The 19905-nt window shown below is 38.5% G+C and overlaps 1 protein-coding gene across 1 annotated transcript in view; it reads right to left on the bottom strand.

The window, feature by feature from the left end:
- LOC139143485 (uncharacterized) overlaps positions 1 to 19905 on the bottom strand; it is a 55261-nt gene that overhangs the window by 29235 nt on the left and 6121 nt on the right. The window contains exons 2-9 of the mRNA XM_070713843.1: positions 8771 to 9604; positions 8095 to 8430; positions 7505 to 7587; positions 6894 to 7025; positions 6199 to 6336; positions 3542 to 3828; positions 2304 to 2460; positions 1498 to 1643 (exon numbers count right to left, since the gene is read on the bottom strand). Coding sequence (XP_070569944.1) covers positions 1498 to 1643; positions 2304 to 2460; positions 3542 to 3828; positions 6199 to 6336; positions 6894 to 7025; positions 7505 to 7587; positions 8095 to 8430; positions 8771 to 9604 — 2113 coding nt within the window. The remainder of the gene's footprint in view (positions 1 to 1497; positions 1644 to 2303; positions 2461 to 3541; positions 3829 to 6198; positions 6337 to 6893; positions 7026 to 7504; positions 7588 to 8094; positions 8431 to 8770; positions 9605 to 19905) is intronic.

The following is a 19905-nucleotide window of genomic DNA, read 5'->3' as shown; positions in this document are numbered from 1 at the left end:
AATTTTTGACATTTTTTTGTCCAAAATTTCTCTGAAATTTTCTTTAGTCCAAATTGGTCGTGTTTTTGATTTGGTTATAATTGCCTCGAATTTCTCTGTCACACGCAGGTTTTTTTCGGGTGGCTATGATAATGCCTCAAAATTTTAGTTCAAAGCTGGTATGTTTAGGGCGGTTATGCTTATGCCTCAAAATTTCTTAGTTCAAAGCTGGTATGTTTAGGGCGGTTATGCTTATGCCTCAAAAAATTAGGGCGGTTATGCTTATGCCTCAAAATTTCTAAGTTCAAAGCTGGTATCTTTAGGGCGGTTATGCTTATGCCTCAAAAAATTAGGGCGGTTATGCTTATGCCTCAAAATTTCTAAGTTCAAAGCTGGTATCTTTAGGGCGGTTATGCTTATGCCTCAAAAAATTAGGGCGGTTATGCTTATGCCTCAAAATTCTAAGTTCAAAGCTGGTATGTTTAGGGCGGTTATGCTTATGCCTCAAAATTTCTCAGCAACAAGCTGGTATGTTCGGGGCGGTTATGATACAGCTTCAAAGCTTCTCAGTCTAAAGCAGGCGTCTTTTAGGTACGCCCAGATCATACCTTGCCATGGAGGTAGAAAGGGGTAGGACTGCTCACAAACCAACAACACACCAGTTTACACAGTGGTTTGTCTTAGGTTTGACAAGGGTGTGTTGTAATCTTTTTGGTGTTGTTCAGGTGCTGTATGGGTAGACCTTAGGCGTACCCCAGTGCCTCTGAATTTGGTAAGGGAGATCAGCCGCCATTTTAACAAGCGGCGATATCGTAAACATAATAATCAACAGGTAACCTCATGCGGCATTCTCGGATATGTTTTCAACAAGGGGGGGACCCCCTCAGGAGCATGTGCAGCGCGATGACCACTGCGCTTTAATATGACTCAGCTTTCTCCCATGGGGCATGACCGATCACCAACGCGAGTGGTACTGTGGGGTACAGCAGCGTAAGCGTAGACTCGTACCCCATAGTTACTTGACAATGGCCCAGTGCCGAACGTTCGATGTTCGGAAGTTGAATTTAGGTGGGCCACCGGAATTCAAACTTTTACTTTTTGAAGACATGTTTTTATCGACATCTCGCGATCCGCGCGCAGTCACCACGTCAATATCGACCGTTGGCATTAAAAATGTGCTTTAAATGTTACCCTGTGGGAGTGCCACTTTAATGCAAAATAATACATGACAGAAAAATGAGCGCCTTTAGTGGCCTGTATGCATGGTGGTTATCACGTACAAAGCTGGTGTATCCACATAACTTGCAAGTTTGACATAAAGAAGGTATTACTTTTGATATTTATAATCTTATTTTATGCTTATACTACTTCCTTGTTAAATTCTTTACACAGATTTTGATGCGTTAGCAGCAGAACATGAGTAAGAATGAGTGATCGTGTGCGTGTTACTGTTTCTATGTTTAAGCTGTTTTGTAACAACAGAGATATGTTTTTGAATGGTAAACAACTGCAACTTACTTGGCATCGAAACATCTGATTATCATGTCAAATGGTGGTCTTAAGCTACGCTCGCATAACCACATATACTTCATCAATTGGTATAACCAGTCGGGGCAACTCGTTGGTTGAAATTGATGATTTCGTTTCGTCAGTGACTCCTTGACCTAGGATAATTTAGCATTTACAATACATATAAAGCGCTCAGATTCATACTTCGAGATGACAAAACTTAAAAAGACATTCAACATTTTTAAAAATCTAGTTGGCTTTCGATTGTCAGTTATTGATTCTGGCAAATCCGTGCAGCAGTACTTCATGAAAATAATTTCTCCTAAAAATTCCGCATGGTTACTATGATAAAATTCACAAATGAACTTTGATTTCTGTACGAAATTTTGCGCGGCGTTTTGATCAGATGTCTAGGATAGTAACATGGCTCTTGTGAACGAATGGTTTAGCTCTTGTAGAGAAGCAACTGCTGACATGAATTATACTCATATGTACGCAATGACTCAAGCAAAATGTATACATTGGATTGAAAAAACTATGGACGCTATCTCGGTTAACATAATATTTGCAATGATACGCGAATAAGGGACACTGGTATTTAAACTAAAATCAATCCCATGTAAACATGGTATGTTACAGTTACTGATTGATTTTAATTGCCCTGTTCAGGCAGTTTTTTTAATTGATCTGCATCAGCATAAGTAAACGGCTTACATGTTTACATGTTTCAGAATCATATTTTCATGGGATTTGTGACCTGCGTGTAGTATATAAGTGACTCTTCAAAACAAACACAATTATGTAAAAGTACCTACCTGTTCGGCCGACTTGTTTGGGTACGGAAGGAAGCATTCTTCAGCGGAGTTGCTGTCAAAGGCCAAGGCATTGAAGGCTTCCCAACATACTTGGGCAAACATGAAAACATCACCCTTTTGGCTGAACATGCCGTAAAATATAACCTCAGGCGGTGCCCTAAAGATATAAGTTAATCAGCATAGTTGTCTAATAAACGTAGTAATCACCATCAACGACACCACTGCAACCACCATCATCGTGCTATCATCATCATTTCTTGCCCTAATCGAGTTTTAGCTTCTTAGTTAGGGTTTCGTGATCACGGGTCCGAAATCCTCTAGTAATCGTTGTGATTTTTATCATCATTAAGGTTTCAATAAGGTTTCGATAGAATAAAAAAAAATATCAGCTTTTTTCAAACGACCCCCTTACAAACTCATGAGGCGTTATGTTAAAATTTCCCCTTGTGACTCTTCTGGCTATGATTTGAAATTACCCCTCAAAGGGACAGTACAGAAATTGCAGGTGGATTGCAAATATTTTTGCACTAGCGCGTGTGTACAAGATTTTGATATTTGGATTGAATTGATTATCAGTTGTTGATGATGTTGATTCACTATACATGATAGTCTATGAGAAAACTATGTAATACTTTTTCACGACAAAATATCAATGAATTTATAGATATTTGATAATTGACATAAATGTACGTAATTGGAATAGGGTTGTTACAATTGATATGGAGACAAAAAATTGACTTTAAAATTTCACCAAAAAAGTTGAATGAACATTTTTGGTCATCCACTTTACATGGGAGTCTATGATGAAATTGTGAATAATTTTTTTTCAGATGAAAAACTTGCTTTACTTGTGCAGGTACAAATGTTGAATAATTAACATAATTGTACTTGATTAGAATATGATTGTTAAACGTGCATTTTATGTGTACAAGAAATCTGGTTTTGGAATTTCACTGAAAATGTTCATCCACTATAAATGGGAGTCTATGAGGAAACTGAATAATGTTTTTTTTTCAATATAAAAATAGGTAAATCTGTGTATTTATGTAGTTTCAATTATTAATATTAATGTACTTGATTAGACCAGGTTGGTAAGAAATGGATATGTTCTCCATAAATTGGATTTTGGAAGAAGACGCTTAGTTAAAATTTACTTTGGCGATAAGTTAAAACGTAAGCAATCATAAACAATACATTCCTTGTTTTAATGAGACATTCAAAAATTGAATGAGACTTACCACCGAAGAAGGTCTTGAGGCATCTCCTGAGTATGAATAGCGTCGTCTGATCCTTTGTCATATAAAAGCACTTCAGGACGAAATGCTCTACCCAATCGAGAAACTTTTGCTGCTCCTTCTCTGACCATGATGTATCGAGCCTTTAGACAAGCATGTATCCAACCTTGTCCATGAATGTAGGCCAAGGCTACAGCCGTGTCACGTAGGTACCCAAGCAGTTCATCCACACCGCAGTGTTTCTCAATGCACAATAGTAGAAGACCTTCCCCTCCATGGTTAACATATTCCTTTACCCAAAATAAAAAAAATCATGATCCCCAGTTCATGAAATGTTAACAACAAACTGACAGATATATTGCTAAGATATGGCCTGGGTGGAAACATCTTTTTGGAAGCTGTTGATCCCGGCTTTGATGGCTTGTAAAACTCCTTGACCGTGTTTGTGCAATCATCGTCAAGTTAAGTTATAGTTATGCGGTACATTTATATAAAGGCTGAGAACGTAAGAAATTTCACGTGACTCTCTACGTATTGGGTGAAAGTTCTATCTGTGAGTTTCTATCCGAGTTTATAATATTCTGTGACATACATGTCGGTGTCCATACACGTTTCCTGGCAGAGAAAAGAATGTTTACACTGTGGATTATGATTTTCGGGGTACACTCATTTCAGTTAAGGTAGCTAAATACCTTTTAGACACTTTCAGATTTTTATTTTTTTCTCAATTGAAACACGTCCCAAACCCCGATAAAGTATACATTTTCTGAAAGCCCTGATATAGAGCTATCCGACCAAGCACAGTACACGGTCATTATTTGCATAAGAGTCACGTGACAAGAGTTTTGCTGAACCTTCCAAAAACCGGTTTTTTCCCGCCTTATGCAAACACGCTGAAAGATTTCCGGTTGGAATTTCTTCATTGACAAGCCTTGACAATATCCTTCAAAACCGTGTCTGCGATTTTTTCCCGGAGGCTCCATTCAAATTATATGGCGTAATAATTAAAATTCCTTGAAAAGCACCTTCATCTAACACTTTTAAGAGCGCATTAAAAAAGACAAAGGCATATAAAGAAAATCCCAGACACGGTTTTGAAGGATATTGTCAAGGCTTGTCAATGAAGAAATTCCAACCGGAAATCTTGCAGCGTGTTCGCATAACCATAAGGCGGGAAAAACCAGTTTTTGGAAGGTTCAGCAAAACGCTTGTCACGTGACTCTTATGCAAATAATGACCGTGTACTGTGCTTGGTCGGATAGCTCTATATCAGGGCTTTCAGAAAATGTATGCTTTATTGGGGTTTGGGACGTGTTCAATTGAGAAAAAAATAAAAATCTGAAAGTGTCTAAAAGGTATGTAGCTACCTCAAGAAAAAGAGGTGTGACTCGATTCATTACACGTCTAAATGGGTCTTTACCAAAAGGCATCTTGTCTTAGCACAGAATGTGTAGGACAGCAAGATAGGTACATTAAGAGATATTATTCAGAGTGAGCATATTATATAGATAGAGGGAACAATGATGTCATCTTGAATCAATGTTTTGTAACGGTAACAGAATAAGACTTGTGACAAGGTTTGAAGGATAACGGTTCGGAACGCAGGATTGCTGGAATGCATCCAATGCGCTGGAATAAGATGGATAGACACATTTCACTATGAACTACCACAAACGCGTCAAGGATCCAATCCATGAACTGGTGCCATTAGAAACACTTCATGAACGAGTTTGTAATGTAAAACAGCCTTTCCTAAGTTTAGCACATATAACAAACTGTGTACTCATACTTTACCAAGTGGCTATGAAATAGGGGCTGTAAAAAGAACACAACTCTTCTTGGTATTTTATAGAAAAAGCCAGGCAGGTACACCTTAGTGAACGTAAAAAAATATCCATGATGTATTTCTGTGACCCCAAACACCTATAATGTGTCCTTTGATTTTAGGAGCATTGCAAATATTCCACAGAAGAGAAACTAGTTTGAATGTTTTAGGTTGCTACAGCTAACATTCTTTGTAAAAGAACATGTGGCATTTGGTGCCATACAATTACGACGCGCATTATTAAGTGATAATATGCACCTCATGATTAAAGCAAGGAATCTTGGCTATTAATTTATTCATACATTCATTCATTCATTCATTCATTCATTCATTCATTCATTCATTCATTCATTCATTGCTATTTATAGATTTTGAAATCAAAGTTTGGATGCCACAACCTAGTTTGAAGTTTTCCTCGTTCAACAGAAATGGAGAGACTTGTCACTGGGAATTTAATCCTTCCGTTGGACGAGTCAAAATAATGCAGATGTATAACTTTCCTAGTTGTTAGTTTTGTAAAAGTGTAATTATTGTGACAATTTAAAATTCGAAAATCTCAAATCAGAAGCTACCATCAGAAGTACAATCTGCTGTCTGGCATGTATTTTCTTTCATGGAAACGTACGTAAAAATCGATGAAAAGAGGGGAGATATTTCCCCCTAAAACATTAAGAGTGTGATATTCCCCTCGTGTCAATAGAAAGAAATTCAAATCTTAAAATCACCCTAATTATTGGAAGAGGTTATCGTAGCTGCAACATTCAAATTGAAGACAGATAATTCAACAATAATGTCCGCTGCAATACTTCTGGCAAAATATTTTGAATTTTACTACCTGGCATAGTATTCCCTCTTTGTCCTGGAATAAGTTAACGACTTGGCAAATATTGCTGTGCTTTGTGAGCAATTTTATTTCTTCGTTGTCGTCAGGATTTCTGTCGGATAACACTCGTTCATGGAAAAACCTTTTGTCCTAGAGATCGCCAATGAAGGTGGTAGCCGTCCGTCGATATATACCGTCGGTATATATATATATATATATATATATAGAGAGAGAGAGAGAGAGAGAGAGAGAGAGAGAGAGAGAGAGAGAGAGGAGAGAGAGGAGACAGACAGACAGACAGACAGACACAGGTTGAAAGTAAGGTGAGCAGTTAGGAGTATGTACTGTCTGCAGGGAGTTACGAAAGAATTAAGGGATCATAACATCTAGAATATTACATTGTTTCCTAGAAAGATGGAAAACGTATATCACAATATTCTTTGGCTAGAATTGTAATGTTTGGCAACGATTTTATGGTAATCGAAGGCAGAACGCCTACATTTGAATTATAGTAGTGCATAATTAATCGTATTCGACGATGTACATTCCATTTCTAATTGCGACCAAGAAAAGCGAAGTTATCAATGATAACGTTTTACAATAGGTTCTAAAATGATCTATAACTGCCTTATCAGCCAACGACGGAGATATTGCGGCAAATACTTTATATGTATGTGTTTTCGGTCTTTAATAGGGCTAAAACTCACAGTTGTTATACTTGGCTCATCAGGTCCTAAGATCTCCTCCCAATTCAACCAGTATGTCACATTATGCGTTCTGTCATACAATGATGCTTCATCAGAGCTTGTGTTTGGCTTTTGTAAATTCTCTGGAATTCCCTGCAGGAACAAATTATTATTTTTAATATTATAGAAAACCCCTTGATGTTATATTTTTCCAGAGATAATGATATCGAGTAAAATATTAAGATATACCACAGTGAGATGACACATCGTGAAAAGCATCCAAGAAATATTGTGTTAAGCGATCCCGAGGCCTCAACTACCAGATTCAATTATGGCGCATCGGTACATAACTGTGGTGACGGTGTAATCTAGCGTTCATGATGTCGTAATTCGATAAGTCCGCCGAGAAGTTGTACAAGATCACTTCGCAATGTTATAATCATTTAAAGGCTGTAGTATTTAAAAAATCACGCTACTATAATGCTGACAATATAAGACCTCGTACAATTACCAGCTATCAAATTACACAAGTGAACAAAAAATCGAAGATAAGCAAATGAACATCAATTTTTTCAACATTGAAAAACATGTATTATTTCGATACAAATATATTGTATAAACTCGATACAAACCCGACAGGGTTCCGACTGTTGTTCTGTATCCCTCATGGGAGGCTGACAGGCTATCATCAAAGGTTTCTGCTCGGTTGTGGCACCTGGGTGAAGGACATCACAGAACCTCACAGTTCACTCTGATAGACTCACTTTCTACAGCAAATTTCCCTCGTGCTTGCTTGTGTGAGAGTAACTCGATGCTCTGACATAAGCAAGTGATGTAATCTTTGACAATCAGAAAAGTTATTCATAAACGATGCTTAAAAATCTACACTGTTAAAAAACCCTCTGTGTCGGTTTCAAAGGGTTACTACCAAAGCCATTATTATTTGTCGAATTTCAACACCATCTTAGACCTCCGATATAATGGTACGTCCTATTCAAATAATGAGAGTTACGTCCTACAGAATTTAGTTTGGAGATCACTAGATGCATGGAACTTAAGTAACAGATATATTTACTTTTTAATTGAAGTAGTTAATATATATATATATATATATATATATATATATATATATATATATATATATAATAGATATATTAAATGTGCCCATGTCTGTGTCTGTGTCTGTGCCTGAGCAATGTGGTTTTGTCTATTTCATACTCACTCAAGGCAGAAATCCTGTCCGAAAACTCTTGTAAGCTGTCATATAGATCATTAACAGTAGTACGGCGTGCTGGTTCATGAATCACTCCCCCCATCATGGGCATGAAGACAATGTCTGGAATGCAAGGTGGTTGCTTTATCCTATATCCTTGTATGACTAGTTGTATTACATCTTCTGTTCGTATTCCGTAGAGCTCAGTGTATGGCTGGCAGCCATGCGTTAGAACTTCGTAGGATAGGCATGTGCACATCCATGAATCTGATCCGGTCGAGTAGGCATTCTTCATAAGAGATTCTGGTGCCGAATAGCGCATGGGGATCTGATCGTCTGGGGCCCCTAACACATGAACGTAAATTTAAAGAAGCTATACTCAACGATAATTATATTGCCAATGAATGTAATAAATTTAGTCTTGACGTTTTGTGTGAGAAGGAAAACATATGCAAAAATTACATGCTATGACCAATGACAGACTTTTACTGCATGCATTTATCATGTACATTACACTATGGTTTCATGACAAGACAAATCACATGTTCAAATCTATGTTTAACTTTTTGAGGCCCCGCTATGATCTTTGATTCAAGAGGAATATTATTTGGATGTGTTGGAATATGTTTTACCAACTACCTTTTTCTCTAGTATAAAAAATCATAACAACATAGCCGTACAATACCTTTAATCTCGTCTGACATAATATCTTCATAAATTGCAGATTCGTCTGGCTGAGTGGATTCTCGCCTTTGTCGTTTCGCAAGGCGGAAATTAAAATACTTCACCATATGTTTCTTGAGTGGATTCTGAACAAAGAAGTTATTCGCAACGATATCACGCAGTATAATGTTTCTTTTGTGACAGAAGATTACTGCTGAAAGCATGGGCAGAAGAAACAACTCGATGAGCTCTTTAACATCACGAAGTATTCCTGCTCGTGACTGCTTCAATAGATACTCAGACACAGTCTCTTTCCATTCCTCAGTAATAATGAGGCAAGGACTCGGTTGGCATTGGTATCCGAGGAGGTCGACAATATTAGAATGGTTTGTCGTTTGACGAAGAAACTGCACCTCTTGATTGAAGACAGTCTTTCTTTTTGTAGAAGTATTTGCATCGTTAGCGATATCTTCAAGAGATTTAGGTGTTTGCACAAGCAATTTAACATGTTTATAGTTTAAGGTACCTGACCATGTGCTGTACGTTGGGTTCGGAGTATGTACCTTTGGGATGCTGGGGGGTCCCATTGCAAAGCCATTTTGCGTGAAGATTTCGATGATGTGATTCTTGTCAGATTCTTGTGCAGAGTCTACAGCCAGCAACCCCTTCCCGTTCAACATCAGTCTTTTGGCAGTTTCAATTCTAACTGTAGGCGAGACATGTCTTAAGAGTGGCTGCATTGATTCTCTTAAGTAATCTTTACATTTGGAGAAGTTTGACACTACCTTGAAGGACCAAAGTGCATGGAGGCTTAAAGTGTTTTCTTCGTTGCTCTTTACCAAAGAAATGCAGAATGCTGGAAAACGCCAAGGATGGAAATTATTCATAAAACATGGTAGGAAAGCGTATTCAATGGGGATAGATTGATAAAGGTATTGAATCAGAGATATTTGCGCAATTGTGACTGTATTAGCTAATATTACCAATGTGTAGAAGAAACTGTCAGGGTTACATGTTTTTATTTACATATATGTTACTGGCAGAATTATAGCTCAGGACCATTTGAGAATGAATCTTCTGTTCTAAAGTGCATATTGCTAAAGGTTTAGCATGCATCATCGAGTCCAAAGTGTGACATATGCAACAGTAACTCAACATATAGAGATAAACTGCAGCATATCTGCGTACACTCGTTATTCGCCTGCGCCATTTGCGAATAGTATTAATGTGAAAGTACATTATACTATGGATTCATCAACCAATTTTTACATATATTTTCAGTTATCAAAATTCGAGAATGTTGGGAACTATTTAGCATTAAATATTAGGCTATTTTGGCTGGCAACACTTCGTAATATCCTTTATATGCGTATCAAAATATTAATCACACATGTCTCGTGTATGGATCGCTTGTTGTGCTACGTAATATTAAAACTCAGGTTATGTTATTTCTGCACGAAAGCTCTTTTACCATTATGAGGCACCGAATGTAAAATAATTAGTTTACACATTTAAAACATATAAGAACACAAATTTACACAAATACCTACATACATCATAGTTATAGCCTATGCACTCAAACACATATACGTACTTAACACGTACAACATACATACAATACACATACATACATACATACATACATACATACATACATACATGCATGCATGCATGCATGCATGCATGCATGCATGCATACATACATACATACATACATACATACATACATACATACATACATACATACATACATACATACATACATACCTGCATACATCATAGTTATAGTCTCTGCACTCACACACATATACATTCTTAACACGTAGAACATACATACAATACACATACATACATACATACATACATACATACATACATACATACATACATACATACATACATACATACATACATACATACATACATACATGCATGCATGCATGCATGCATGCATGCATGCATGCATGCATGCGTACGTACGTACGTACGTACGTACGTACGTACGTACGTACATACATACATACATACATACATACATACATACATACATACATACATACATACATACATACATACATACATACATACACACAGCTCAGCGTATGAGACAGACACTATCTTGAATGTATGTAATGTACTTGAATATACGTAAATATACTGAACGTATACCAAGCATATTGTCCAATGAAACTTGGTAGAGCCGATATGTGAAGTTGCCCTTATCTTCCTTTATAATATACAAAAATCCTCTTCCGGCAAAGAAATTCATAAACTGAGAAAGCTGCCATATAACTTATAAAAGTTGGCGGTTGCAATAGAATAAACTAATACTCTCCTCAAACCGAACCGATTTCAAAGGCCGTTTACAGCAAATATTGTTAACGAAACCATGAAACCTTGGAATGGCTAAAACAGAGAAATAAGCCATGGATATCATACTTTTCAAACACCGGAAAGCGGGCACCAATATCGACCCGAATCTATTACAAAGTCCATGAAAATTGACAGAAAACCTAAAGTTCGGATAATCGATTTAAATCCCTTAAAACAAACCAATCGTTGACAGATTAGTACAACATTTACTGTTAACATAACGAGCACTAGCAACGCTCAAAATATGCCCTGAAACAAAACTCGAATCCATATAAGCGTCAAGAAACCCCGGTCGATGCTGGGTCCTGTTAATTATAATAGGATACTGCACACCGGATCGCTCACTATAGAGTCAGTCAATAGTGGCTAACTCTCTCAATAACTAATCTGCCTTTTGCTCTTCGAGGACAAAGATGACTTTATCACACAACCAGCGGAGGGGATAGAAAACAAGAGAGCGACTAATGAAGGAACCCCATTTTTGGTTCCGAAACACCGTTAAGACGGATCACTCAACCAACAAACCGGTTTACCGGGGACCCAGATCACATGACGAGGGTCAATGCACTGTAGATTCACCGGTGTCTCGCACTGTATTTCACACAAAATAACTGCAATGATCCTTCCATACACCATATCGTAATATTGAACAAACTTGGTACAGCCGATGTGTGAAGTTGCTCTCATCTTCCTTTATGTGTGCGATTGTGTGTGTGTGTGTGCATATCCATACAGAGACTGATTTATGCATGTACGGGTAAATACTTTCGGTAATATGCTCTAAATGTGCAAACTAATTATTTTACATTCGGCTCCTCATAACCATTATCTATAAGGTTTTGCTGCTTGAATGGTCAAATCACTTCAGTCAAGGCAAAGGCGCTGGTATTTTACCCAAGGTTCAGCAGGTGTAACGCGCCGAGGAAAACTTAGCAACGATAGGACTTTTAATATGGCCGGTGTATGTTGAAGTTAATATGAGTGGTAGTCTCAACAAAATCCAAACCACCGGCGGAATTGTTTGATGAATTGCATTCAAAAGGGACATGAGGAAAGCCGGGTGTTTATTGACATTATTTGAGCTGCTATTCGTGAGATCCCAGTGAGAAGAGATATTTCATCGACACTTTTGAATGACAAGTCTCATTACCGGAAGGCTCCATTAGCTTTGATAGTACCTAACCCGAGTTGCTGCCAGTCATCTTGGGTGACAAACAGGAGACTTTTAATCCCCAAAGGTGTTAATGTTCCAGTGTTGCGTTTATCTCTTATCCAGCTGGTGCTATGATAGGAACGTCAGGGCTGTAACGACTCACTCAATACCACGGGCACACACATATGCTTGCACATGGAACTATGTTGACAGGAAAAAGTGAACTACCCACTTTTCAATGCAAGTAATCCAGTTTCTTCTTTAATGTAGGCTCTAAACTAAGTTTTAGAAATATGGTGAAACAAAATATCGTTCTTCGTTCATTTTCATTCAAGTTTCCTATTTTCGGACACTTCACTTCAGTAACGCGCATTGATCATATATGCAAATGTGATCAGAACAGCATGGAACGTTCTTTCCACGTGTCCAGCTTTTTCATGCACATGCAAACAACGTAACGTGTCCTTACTCCAAGAGCTGCGCGTATCCTGTGACATCTCCGATAAAAAGAACGAAATCAATGAATTGCTAGCCAGAAACCGTTTGTAACAGTATGGCCACTCTTACATATAAGAAAGGAGAAATGGTAGAGGCAGTTGACGAGGCCGGCCGGTGGACGGTAGCACGAGTAATTGACTGTGACACAGAGCAAGAAGACAATGGAAAAAATTTCAGTGACTTCCCAAGGGTGGAGTAAAAAAATCAATATGACTGTTTCTCCCAAAGTCAAAAGACAAAGTCCTACTCTTACGCAGAAAATCAAAGTTTTCAAGCGTAGACTTTCCCTTCCGCTTAACCACGGCCCCTCCACAAAACGCGATGTCGATCGACTTGAATATTGACACTATGATCGACCATGGATGGATTGACGTGGCGTTTCAAAAGTATGAAAATGATGAAAATCATCTCAATAAAAATAAGACTCAGTAACTTTTGGTCGCTTTACATTTGATCAAAAACCTACTAAACCCATTAGACAAGGCCCTACTCTTAAAAAGAAACCAAAGCTCTCAAGCGTCGACTTTCTCTTCCGCGTCTTCTCTTTAGCATTTGAGAGAAACAAACATCGGCTTTTTTCGGAAATGGTCGGCTATTCGTGGGCGTAACGTCAGTCCAATGGTAAGCTACACTCGATGTGAACGTCGGAATAATTCGGGCTGTAGTCGGGAAAGAAAGGTTGACCTCGAGAGCGATTCCCATTACAGTACACGTTCGCAGATCACGGTACTACAGGCTGATAGTAGATAGCAACAAGTTCGCCGCGTAAATTGCTAGACTACATATAGCCACATTGGCACTTCTGAAATATTATCTCCGGCTTGCAAGACAACACAAATATCAAAATATTATTATCAAACCAGAATTTCGGGGCTAGAGAGTGAAACATTGCTGAAAAGTAGCCGGCCAAAATACGGAAGTAGCCGGTCAATTTGGCCGGCATCCGGTTAAAAATGAACACGCTGATTCAAACAGAGAGGCTTTTTGACCAGATAAATAAGTGAGTGTTCATTGATAATTCAAAGACTGGATCCGTTGACACCAAAGTTTGCTGGTGACTTTCATCGCATTGCATGCACCTTTCCGCCATGCCACTCATTGAGTCTGAACTGAAATTGGAAGAGTACGTTTTAGTAAATCGTCCTGTTTCGCTGTGCTGATTTTTACTACCGTACTTTCTCTTATAGGGATATAAACATTCATACAAAGCAAAACATCTTCAGTTTGTCTCCTTTGATCGTACAGAGATATTGTGTGACAGGAAAACTTTAGTTCAAAGGGCAATGATCTTTGTGAACGTACCCTCAACCGCTTAAACAGCTTTTCGTATGCAAAATCAGCATACGTTAATTAACTGCTGGTATTGTTTAACCAGCATTTTATTGAAAGGGATTCTATAGTACCGTTGTTTTGGAAACTCTTCATGCAATTTTATGAACTAAATGATGACCTCAAAGTTACAGCAAGTGCTGGACGGCACTTTTAACGCTGGTTGGAAATCCTGAATGCCGGACAAGAGCCGTCATCAGTTAAGCACCAACTGGCGTGGGTCATGCTTAAAGTAGTTCCGGCAGTGCTAATGTTTTGTTTACACTAAAAGATTATCTGTTTGCATATGTTGACATACAGATTAATCCTCTGATAATCAACTCGGGTTAGTCGGGTACTTCTAAGTTAATGCACTGTTCCCCTAATGGTTATACTTGAACGAAGCGTGGGTGACTGCCAAAATCGATTTGGAGACACCGATTGCCGAGATCGGACAATTCGGGATGCTCGCACAGGTTTCTCAACGCTGATGCTTTCCGTATTGAAAGCTGATGTAAGTTCACTTCAATCGATTTAAGTTGCTTGAAAATCGGATTAAATTTGATAAAACTACGGCCATTCGAAGTTCTGCGAAGTGAGCGTGAGTAACGCAACGAGCCGCATAATTCAATCCCGACGTCTAAACTGAGGAAGGATCATTTTACGAGCATAATTACTCTGTAAGTGATTTATTATTCACAGAAACTATTCACGCTTTGTTGTTGTTGAGCTTTTCTTAACATTTGAAGGAACTCTGAACATCTTCGACAAGTGAATTTCACAGTTGAACTCGTACGTAGCGGATCATGTGTAACGTCTATATTGGTTATTGCCGAGCCATGTATTTCCGACTTTATTCCCACGAAATTTACTACGGAGATAGATGATACTGAATCGATACACAATAATTACTGACACTGTGATATCTGTTCATTCATCTACTTTCTATTGTTAAATATTGTTGCCGACTCCTGAACAACAATAAATATTTAAGCGGATTGTATATCTGTGGAAGAAAATAATTATTACGATTGGCAGAACTGTATTTATTTAGAACATTTTGAATCAGAATTTTATTATCCAAGACATCTCGGCACAGATGGAACAAAATACTGTGACTACGATGGAAGCGGTGTACCGGCGAAGGTACACAGAAGCTTAAGTCGTTGACATAGCTGCGGTCTCGACCGAAGACGTCAAAGCTCTCGTTAGGTTGTAAAAAAATAAACGGAGAAACTGTTATGGAAATGCGTCCCAAAGTTGCTGTTTTCAAAGACTGGCTTCGGACAATAACAAAGGAAACTTGTACCAGTCGAGCGTGACCCACGACCGTGACATAAATCTTGCCAGTTTACGTCAGCGTACAGAAACAATAGCGACGAAGAGTATGAGCTAGATTCGGTATCCAGTTACCGCAAATCACTCGCCTACGAAGATCAAGAACGATAAATGAGTAATTCAACCCGTGACCTCGGTCCGTGATAGAGGGACCATGATAGAGGGACCGTGCCGTGACCGAGCATCCGGGCAGAGCACATCGACAAGCGATAGTGCAATACCCGTGTTGGCCATGGCAAAGACAAATGTGATAGATCTGCTCATGCGACAACGCGGCGATATTTACTTCGCAATCCTTGCAATGGTGTAGCCAGCAAGTTCAAAACCAGTCAACCGTGCTATTCTCAAATCAACAGAGGAGTCTTCAACTTCACATTCAATGTTGCGGCCTCAGAAAACAACTCTTAACAGTGCCTTTTTTCAGCAGATGTCCGTTCACCACCGTGTTTCATTCGCGTACAATTTGGAAGTTTCAGTCATTCTAATTTTTATTACATTTGATCTTGTTACTTTAAATACCAATTTTGTTCACATGAACTTAAAATATTTAAGATTTCTGACGTAAAACGTCTTTGTTTGTGTCGTTTTTTTATTGTCTTAGTCGAGAGGAAATACAGTGGTATAGTGAACTCGGTATGCTGCATCAAATGTTTGCATATGAATGGTAGAAAGTTTTCCCTTAGCCAATCAGTGAGCTCACAGCTGATGAAAAGTTCATTGACAGCATATCAATGCGCACTATATAGAATATATATGCAATCAGGCAGTGTCGTGATTAGGCCAGGAAGAAAAAATAAATTGTTCATCGGAATCGCTGCTTTATGGAAATCCGGTCACGATATGCGACATGCGACCCTGCTACTTCAAAACTGCGACCTGCGTCCTGCGTGTTTGTCAAACTGCGAGCTGCGTAGGGTTAGTGTTAGCGTTTGGGTTAGGGTCAGGGTTAGGGTTAGGGTTAGGGTTAGTTAGAGTTAGGGAAGTCCGACCCCCAACCAGAAGACAAGTTTTCAGCCATGCCTCTCCCCAATGCCGCCGGCCAGGGCAACGTTGGGCCGCCAGGAGCTGACGCATCTCTGTGGCTGAGCGCCCACTGCAACCGTACCCCGAAGTCGGACCCCCGACAAGAAGACAGGTTTTGGGCCTTGCCTCTCCCCAACGCCCCCGGCCAGGGCAAAGTGTAACTATAGGGTTAGGTCGCAGATCACAGTTTAAAGACGCAGGCCGGGGACGCAGGTCGCAGGTTGTGACCCGGTACCTGCGTCACCGGCCTGCATCTGATCTGCGACCTAACCTTAGCTACCAGTACTTTTCCGAGCGAAACAATGATAAGTACAGGCAAAATACACCGTATCCTGAGGGAAATACCGACTGAACATAACAGAGTGCCATCCAAGGCCATGGGGTTCTGTCATATTCATTCATATCACTTAAAGTGTCAGTGTCATTAGGTCAGTCCCTACACACGTCTTGGTAAACCTCTACCCGCAACGCAACCGCATTTGCCACGATGTCCACGATCCAACTCACACGACTGAATTGGTGATTGCCCTTTCTTAGTTTGCTTCAGCACAGCTAGCCCGTGAACATAACCGAAATAAGCAAGGGTGACAATCAAATAATAGAAAATTAAATTGCCTTTGGTCACGTCCTTCAAGTTTTCTGTGCATAATCTGTGAAATTACAAATTAGCTCAAAGGATGCCGTGAAATGCATTGAGCCTACTATATCTTGCATAATCAATATCCGTTGTAAGTTTCCTACTAGTAAAGTTTAGGCATGTTATTCCAGTCTTATGACCATATTGGCAATTAGCTAAAGTAATCAAAGTGAGTTGACACTATGGCCAATAAGTATACATTAGGGAGACATTGCAGTTGGAAAGAAAATCAAATACTCAATGCAGTCACTATTATAGAAAGACCAAAGTACATGTATGTGCATAGAATGATCACGTTGGCTTGAGTTAAATTGAGAATGCCCTAATTATGATATACATAGCAAGTTTCGTCAACTTTGATCTAGCCTATGTAGATATAGATCCATTATTAGGAAAGTTTGTTAAGATGCAAATTAGCAATTAGCTGATGTAAAAATGTTAATGACATGCAATAATATTTAAACTTAGTATCATCAGTGTCCATCACAAGTAATGTCAACTGTGGTCGAGTCAATCCAGATACGTATCCGTTATTAGAAAAGTAACTATAATATGCAAATTAGTAATTAGTTTAACTCAGATAAAAGAAAACTTTCATGATTGTTTTATCAGTGTATCTCAAATATACATAGCAAAGTTCGTCCACTTTGATCATGCTAATCCAGATATATAGCCCTAATTTTGACAGTTCGTTTTACGTAAATTAATGATTAACTGAAGTGTTAGTGCTAAATGATTTTTACTATTGCTTTAAGCTAGTATCATCAATGTACATAGCATGTTTCGCCAACTTTGATCACGTTAATCCTGGTAGGTATCCTTAATTAGGAAAGCTCATTTAATATACAAATTAGGAATTGGCTGAAGTAAGATGCTTAATGACTTTCAACAGTGTTGTATCATTAGATCTTCCATGCACATGGCAAGTTTCGTCAACTTTGGTCAAGTCAATCAAGATATATATCCCTAATTACGATAATTCATTAAATTTTCAAATTAGGAATTGGCTCAAGTAAATATGCCTAATGACTTTCAGTAACGTTAAATCCTAGTATCTTCAATATACATACCAAGTTTAATCATTCTCGATCAGGTAAATTCAGATATATATCCCTTGTTAGGAAAGTGCAAATTAGAGATTAACTTTCATGTCACACCTTTACGTCTTTCATAGCGGATAAATCCTTTTGTTATCAATGTTTGTAGCAAGTCTCATCCAATTCTGTGCAGTCTTTTGTAATGTATGTCTGGTTGAGAAACTCTTGAATATAGCCTACTTACGCAAATTCATTAAATATGCAAATTATAATTAATCAAGCTAAACCCGCCAAACATTAAGCAAAGTTATGCTATACGGTAACACAAGTATGTGCAAAGTCACATCAAATTTGTTTGAGTACTTTTGAGATATGGCCTAATCACAAAATTCATTAAAATATGCTAATGAGCAATAATTTAGAAGCCATACCCACCAAAATCTTATAGTATCTAGACCTTATCAAGAAAAAGCTATATACCACATTACATGACATTGGACCTAACAATTCGTAAGCTATGAGTGAAACAAAATCCGTCTACGGACGGATGTACACACACAAAGACATTGCGGTGACATATAACACCTTTGACGCTTTGCACCTCAGTTGTCAAAAAATGCTAAAGTACTTTACTTTCATGACCGTTGGTCAAACCCGGAATTCGAATGGACCACGGTACAAACAAACCCACGTGTGTAAACGCGCATAGACGAAAGTGCATTTCCATACTGTTATGTAGGTCATTTACCCCACACTCATCATGACCTGAGTTCAATTAGTCTAGAACATTCTCAAGGTCACTGCCCTTGATGACCTAACAACCTTGAATTCAATTAGTCATGTTTGGAATGTTCTGGAAAGTTGATTAGTTGTGTAAGGGAGATAATTTTAGAACAGTAATTAGCATGTCAATAAAAGTTCTAGATTGTTCTTATATGCCTTTATAAAAGGGACGTGCACAGCTTCCAGTCAGACTTTTGGGATCGTGTCTCTTGTGTGTTACTAAACTCCAGCAGTAGTCATTCTCAAGACCTTCACTGCCAACGCTGGATTTACTCTGTGGACTTTGTGCAACTTCAAGCCTGCAAGCCAAAGGACTGTTCATTCATCCGACGGACTGTTACAACTCTGAGACTGGAGCTTTGCCGTCCCAGCTGAGATAAGTAGTCTGTACACTTTTAAAGCTTGTACTCTGTCCCTAACTTAACAATTAGTTTTATTTTCGTAATAAATTTTGTTTAAACGTTAACTGCTGAGTTCACCCTTTTGTTCGTTTTCTCTGCACGTAACAAATTGGGGGCTCGTCCGGGATACGAATATTTTGAGCCGTTTGACAACATTTTGACAGCCTTTTCAAAACTACTGTATACTGTGAACTCAGCGAAATTTAATTATGGCGGAATTTAAACCAGAGGAAATGGATGACCTTGATCAGGACACATTTAATTCCCTCAGAAAAGACAACCTCATAGCACTGGCAAATTTCCTTAAAGTAGATGTCAAAAGATCTATGCGCAAGCGAGAAATTCAGTTCAAGATTGCAAAACATTTAGTTAATTCTGGCCATTTTGAAGAGTCTGCCTTAAAAGATTATGAGCCTGAGTCTTCCTTCGAACTCAAAAAATTAGAATTAGAAATACAGGCAGATTTGGAGCTTAAGAATGAATAGAAATTGGAATTAGAAAAGGAAAATTGCAAATGGAAGAAAGGGAAAGGCAGGAAAAAATACAAATGAAAGACAAAGAATTACAAATGGAAGAAAGACAGAGAGAAAAGGAGAGAGAATTGGA

Source organism: Ptychodera flava, chromosome 11 (assembly GCF_041260155.1).
Source record: "Ptychodera flava strain L36383 chromosome 11, AS_Pfla_20210202, whole genome shotgun sequence".
Taxonomy (NCBI): domain Eukaryota; kingdom Metazoa; phylum Hemichordata; class Enteropneusta; family Ptychoderidae; genus Ptychodera; species Ptychodera flava.
The sequence above is the reverse complement of the archived record's forward strand: the minus strand, read 5'-3'. Positions and strand labels throughout refer to the sequence as shown.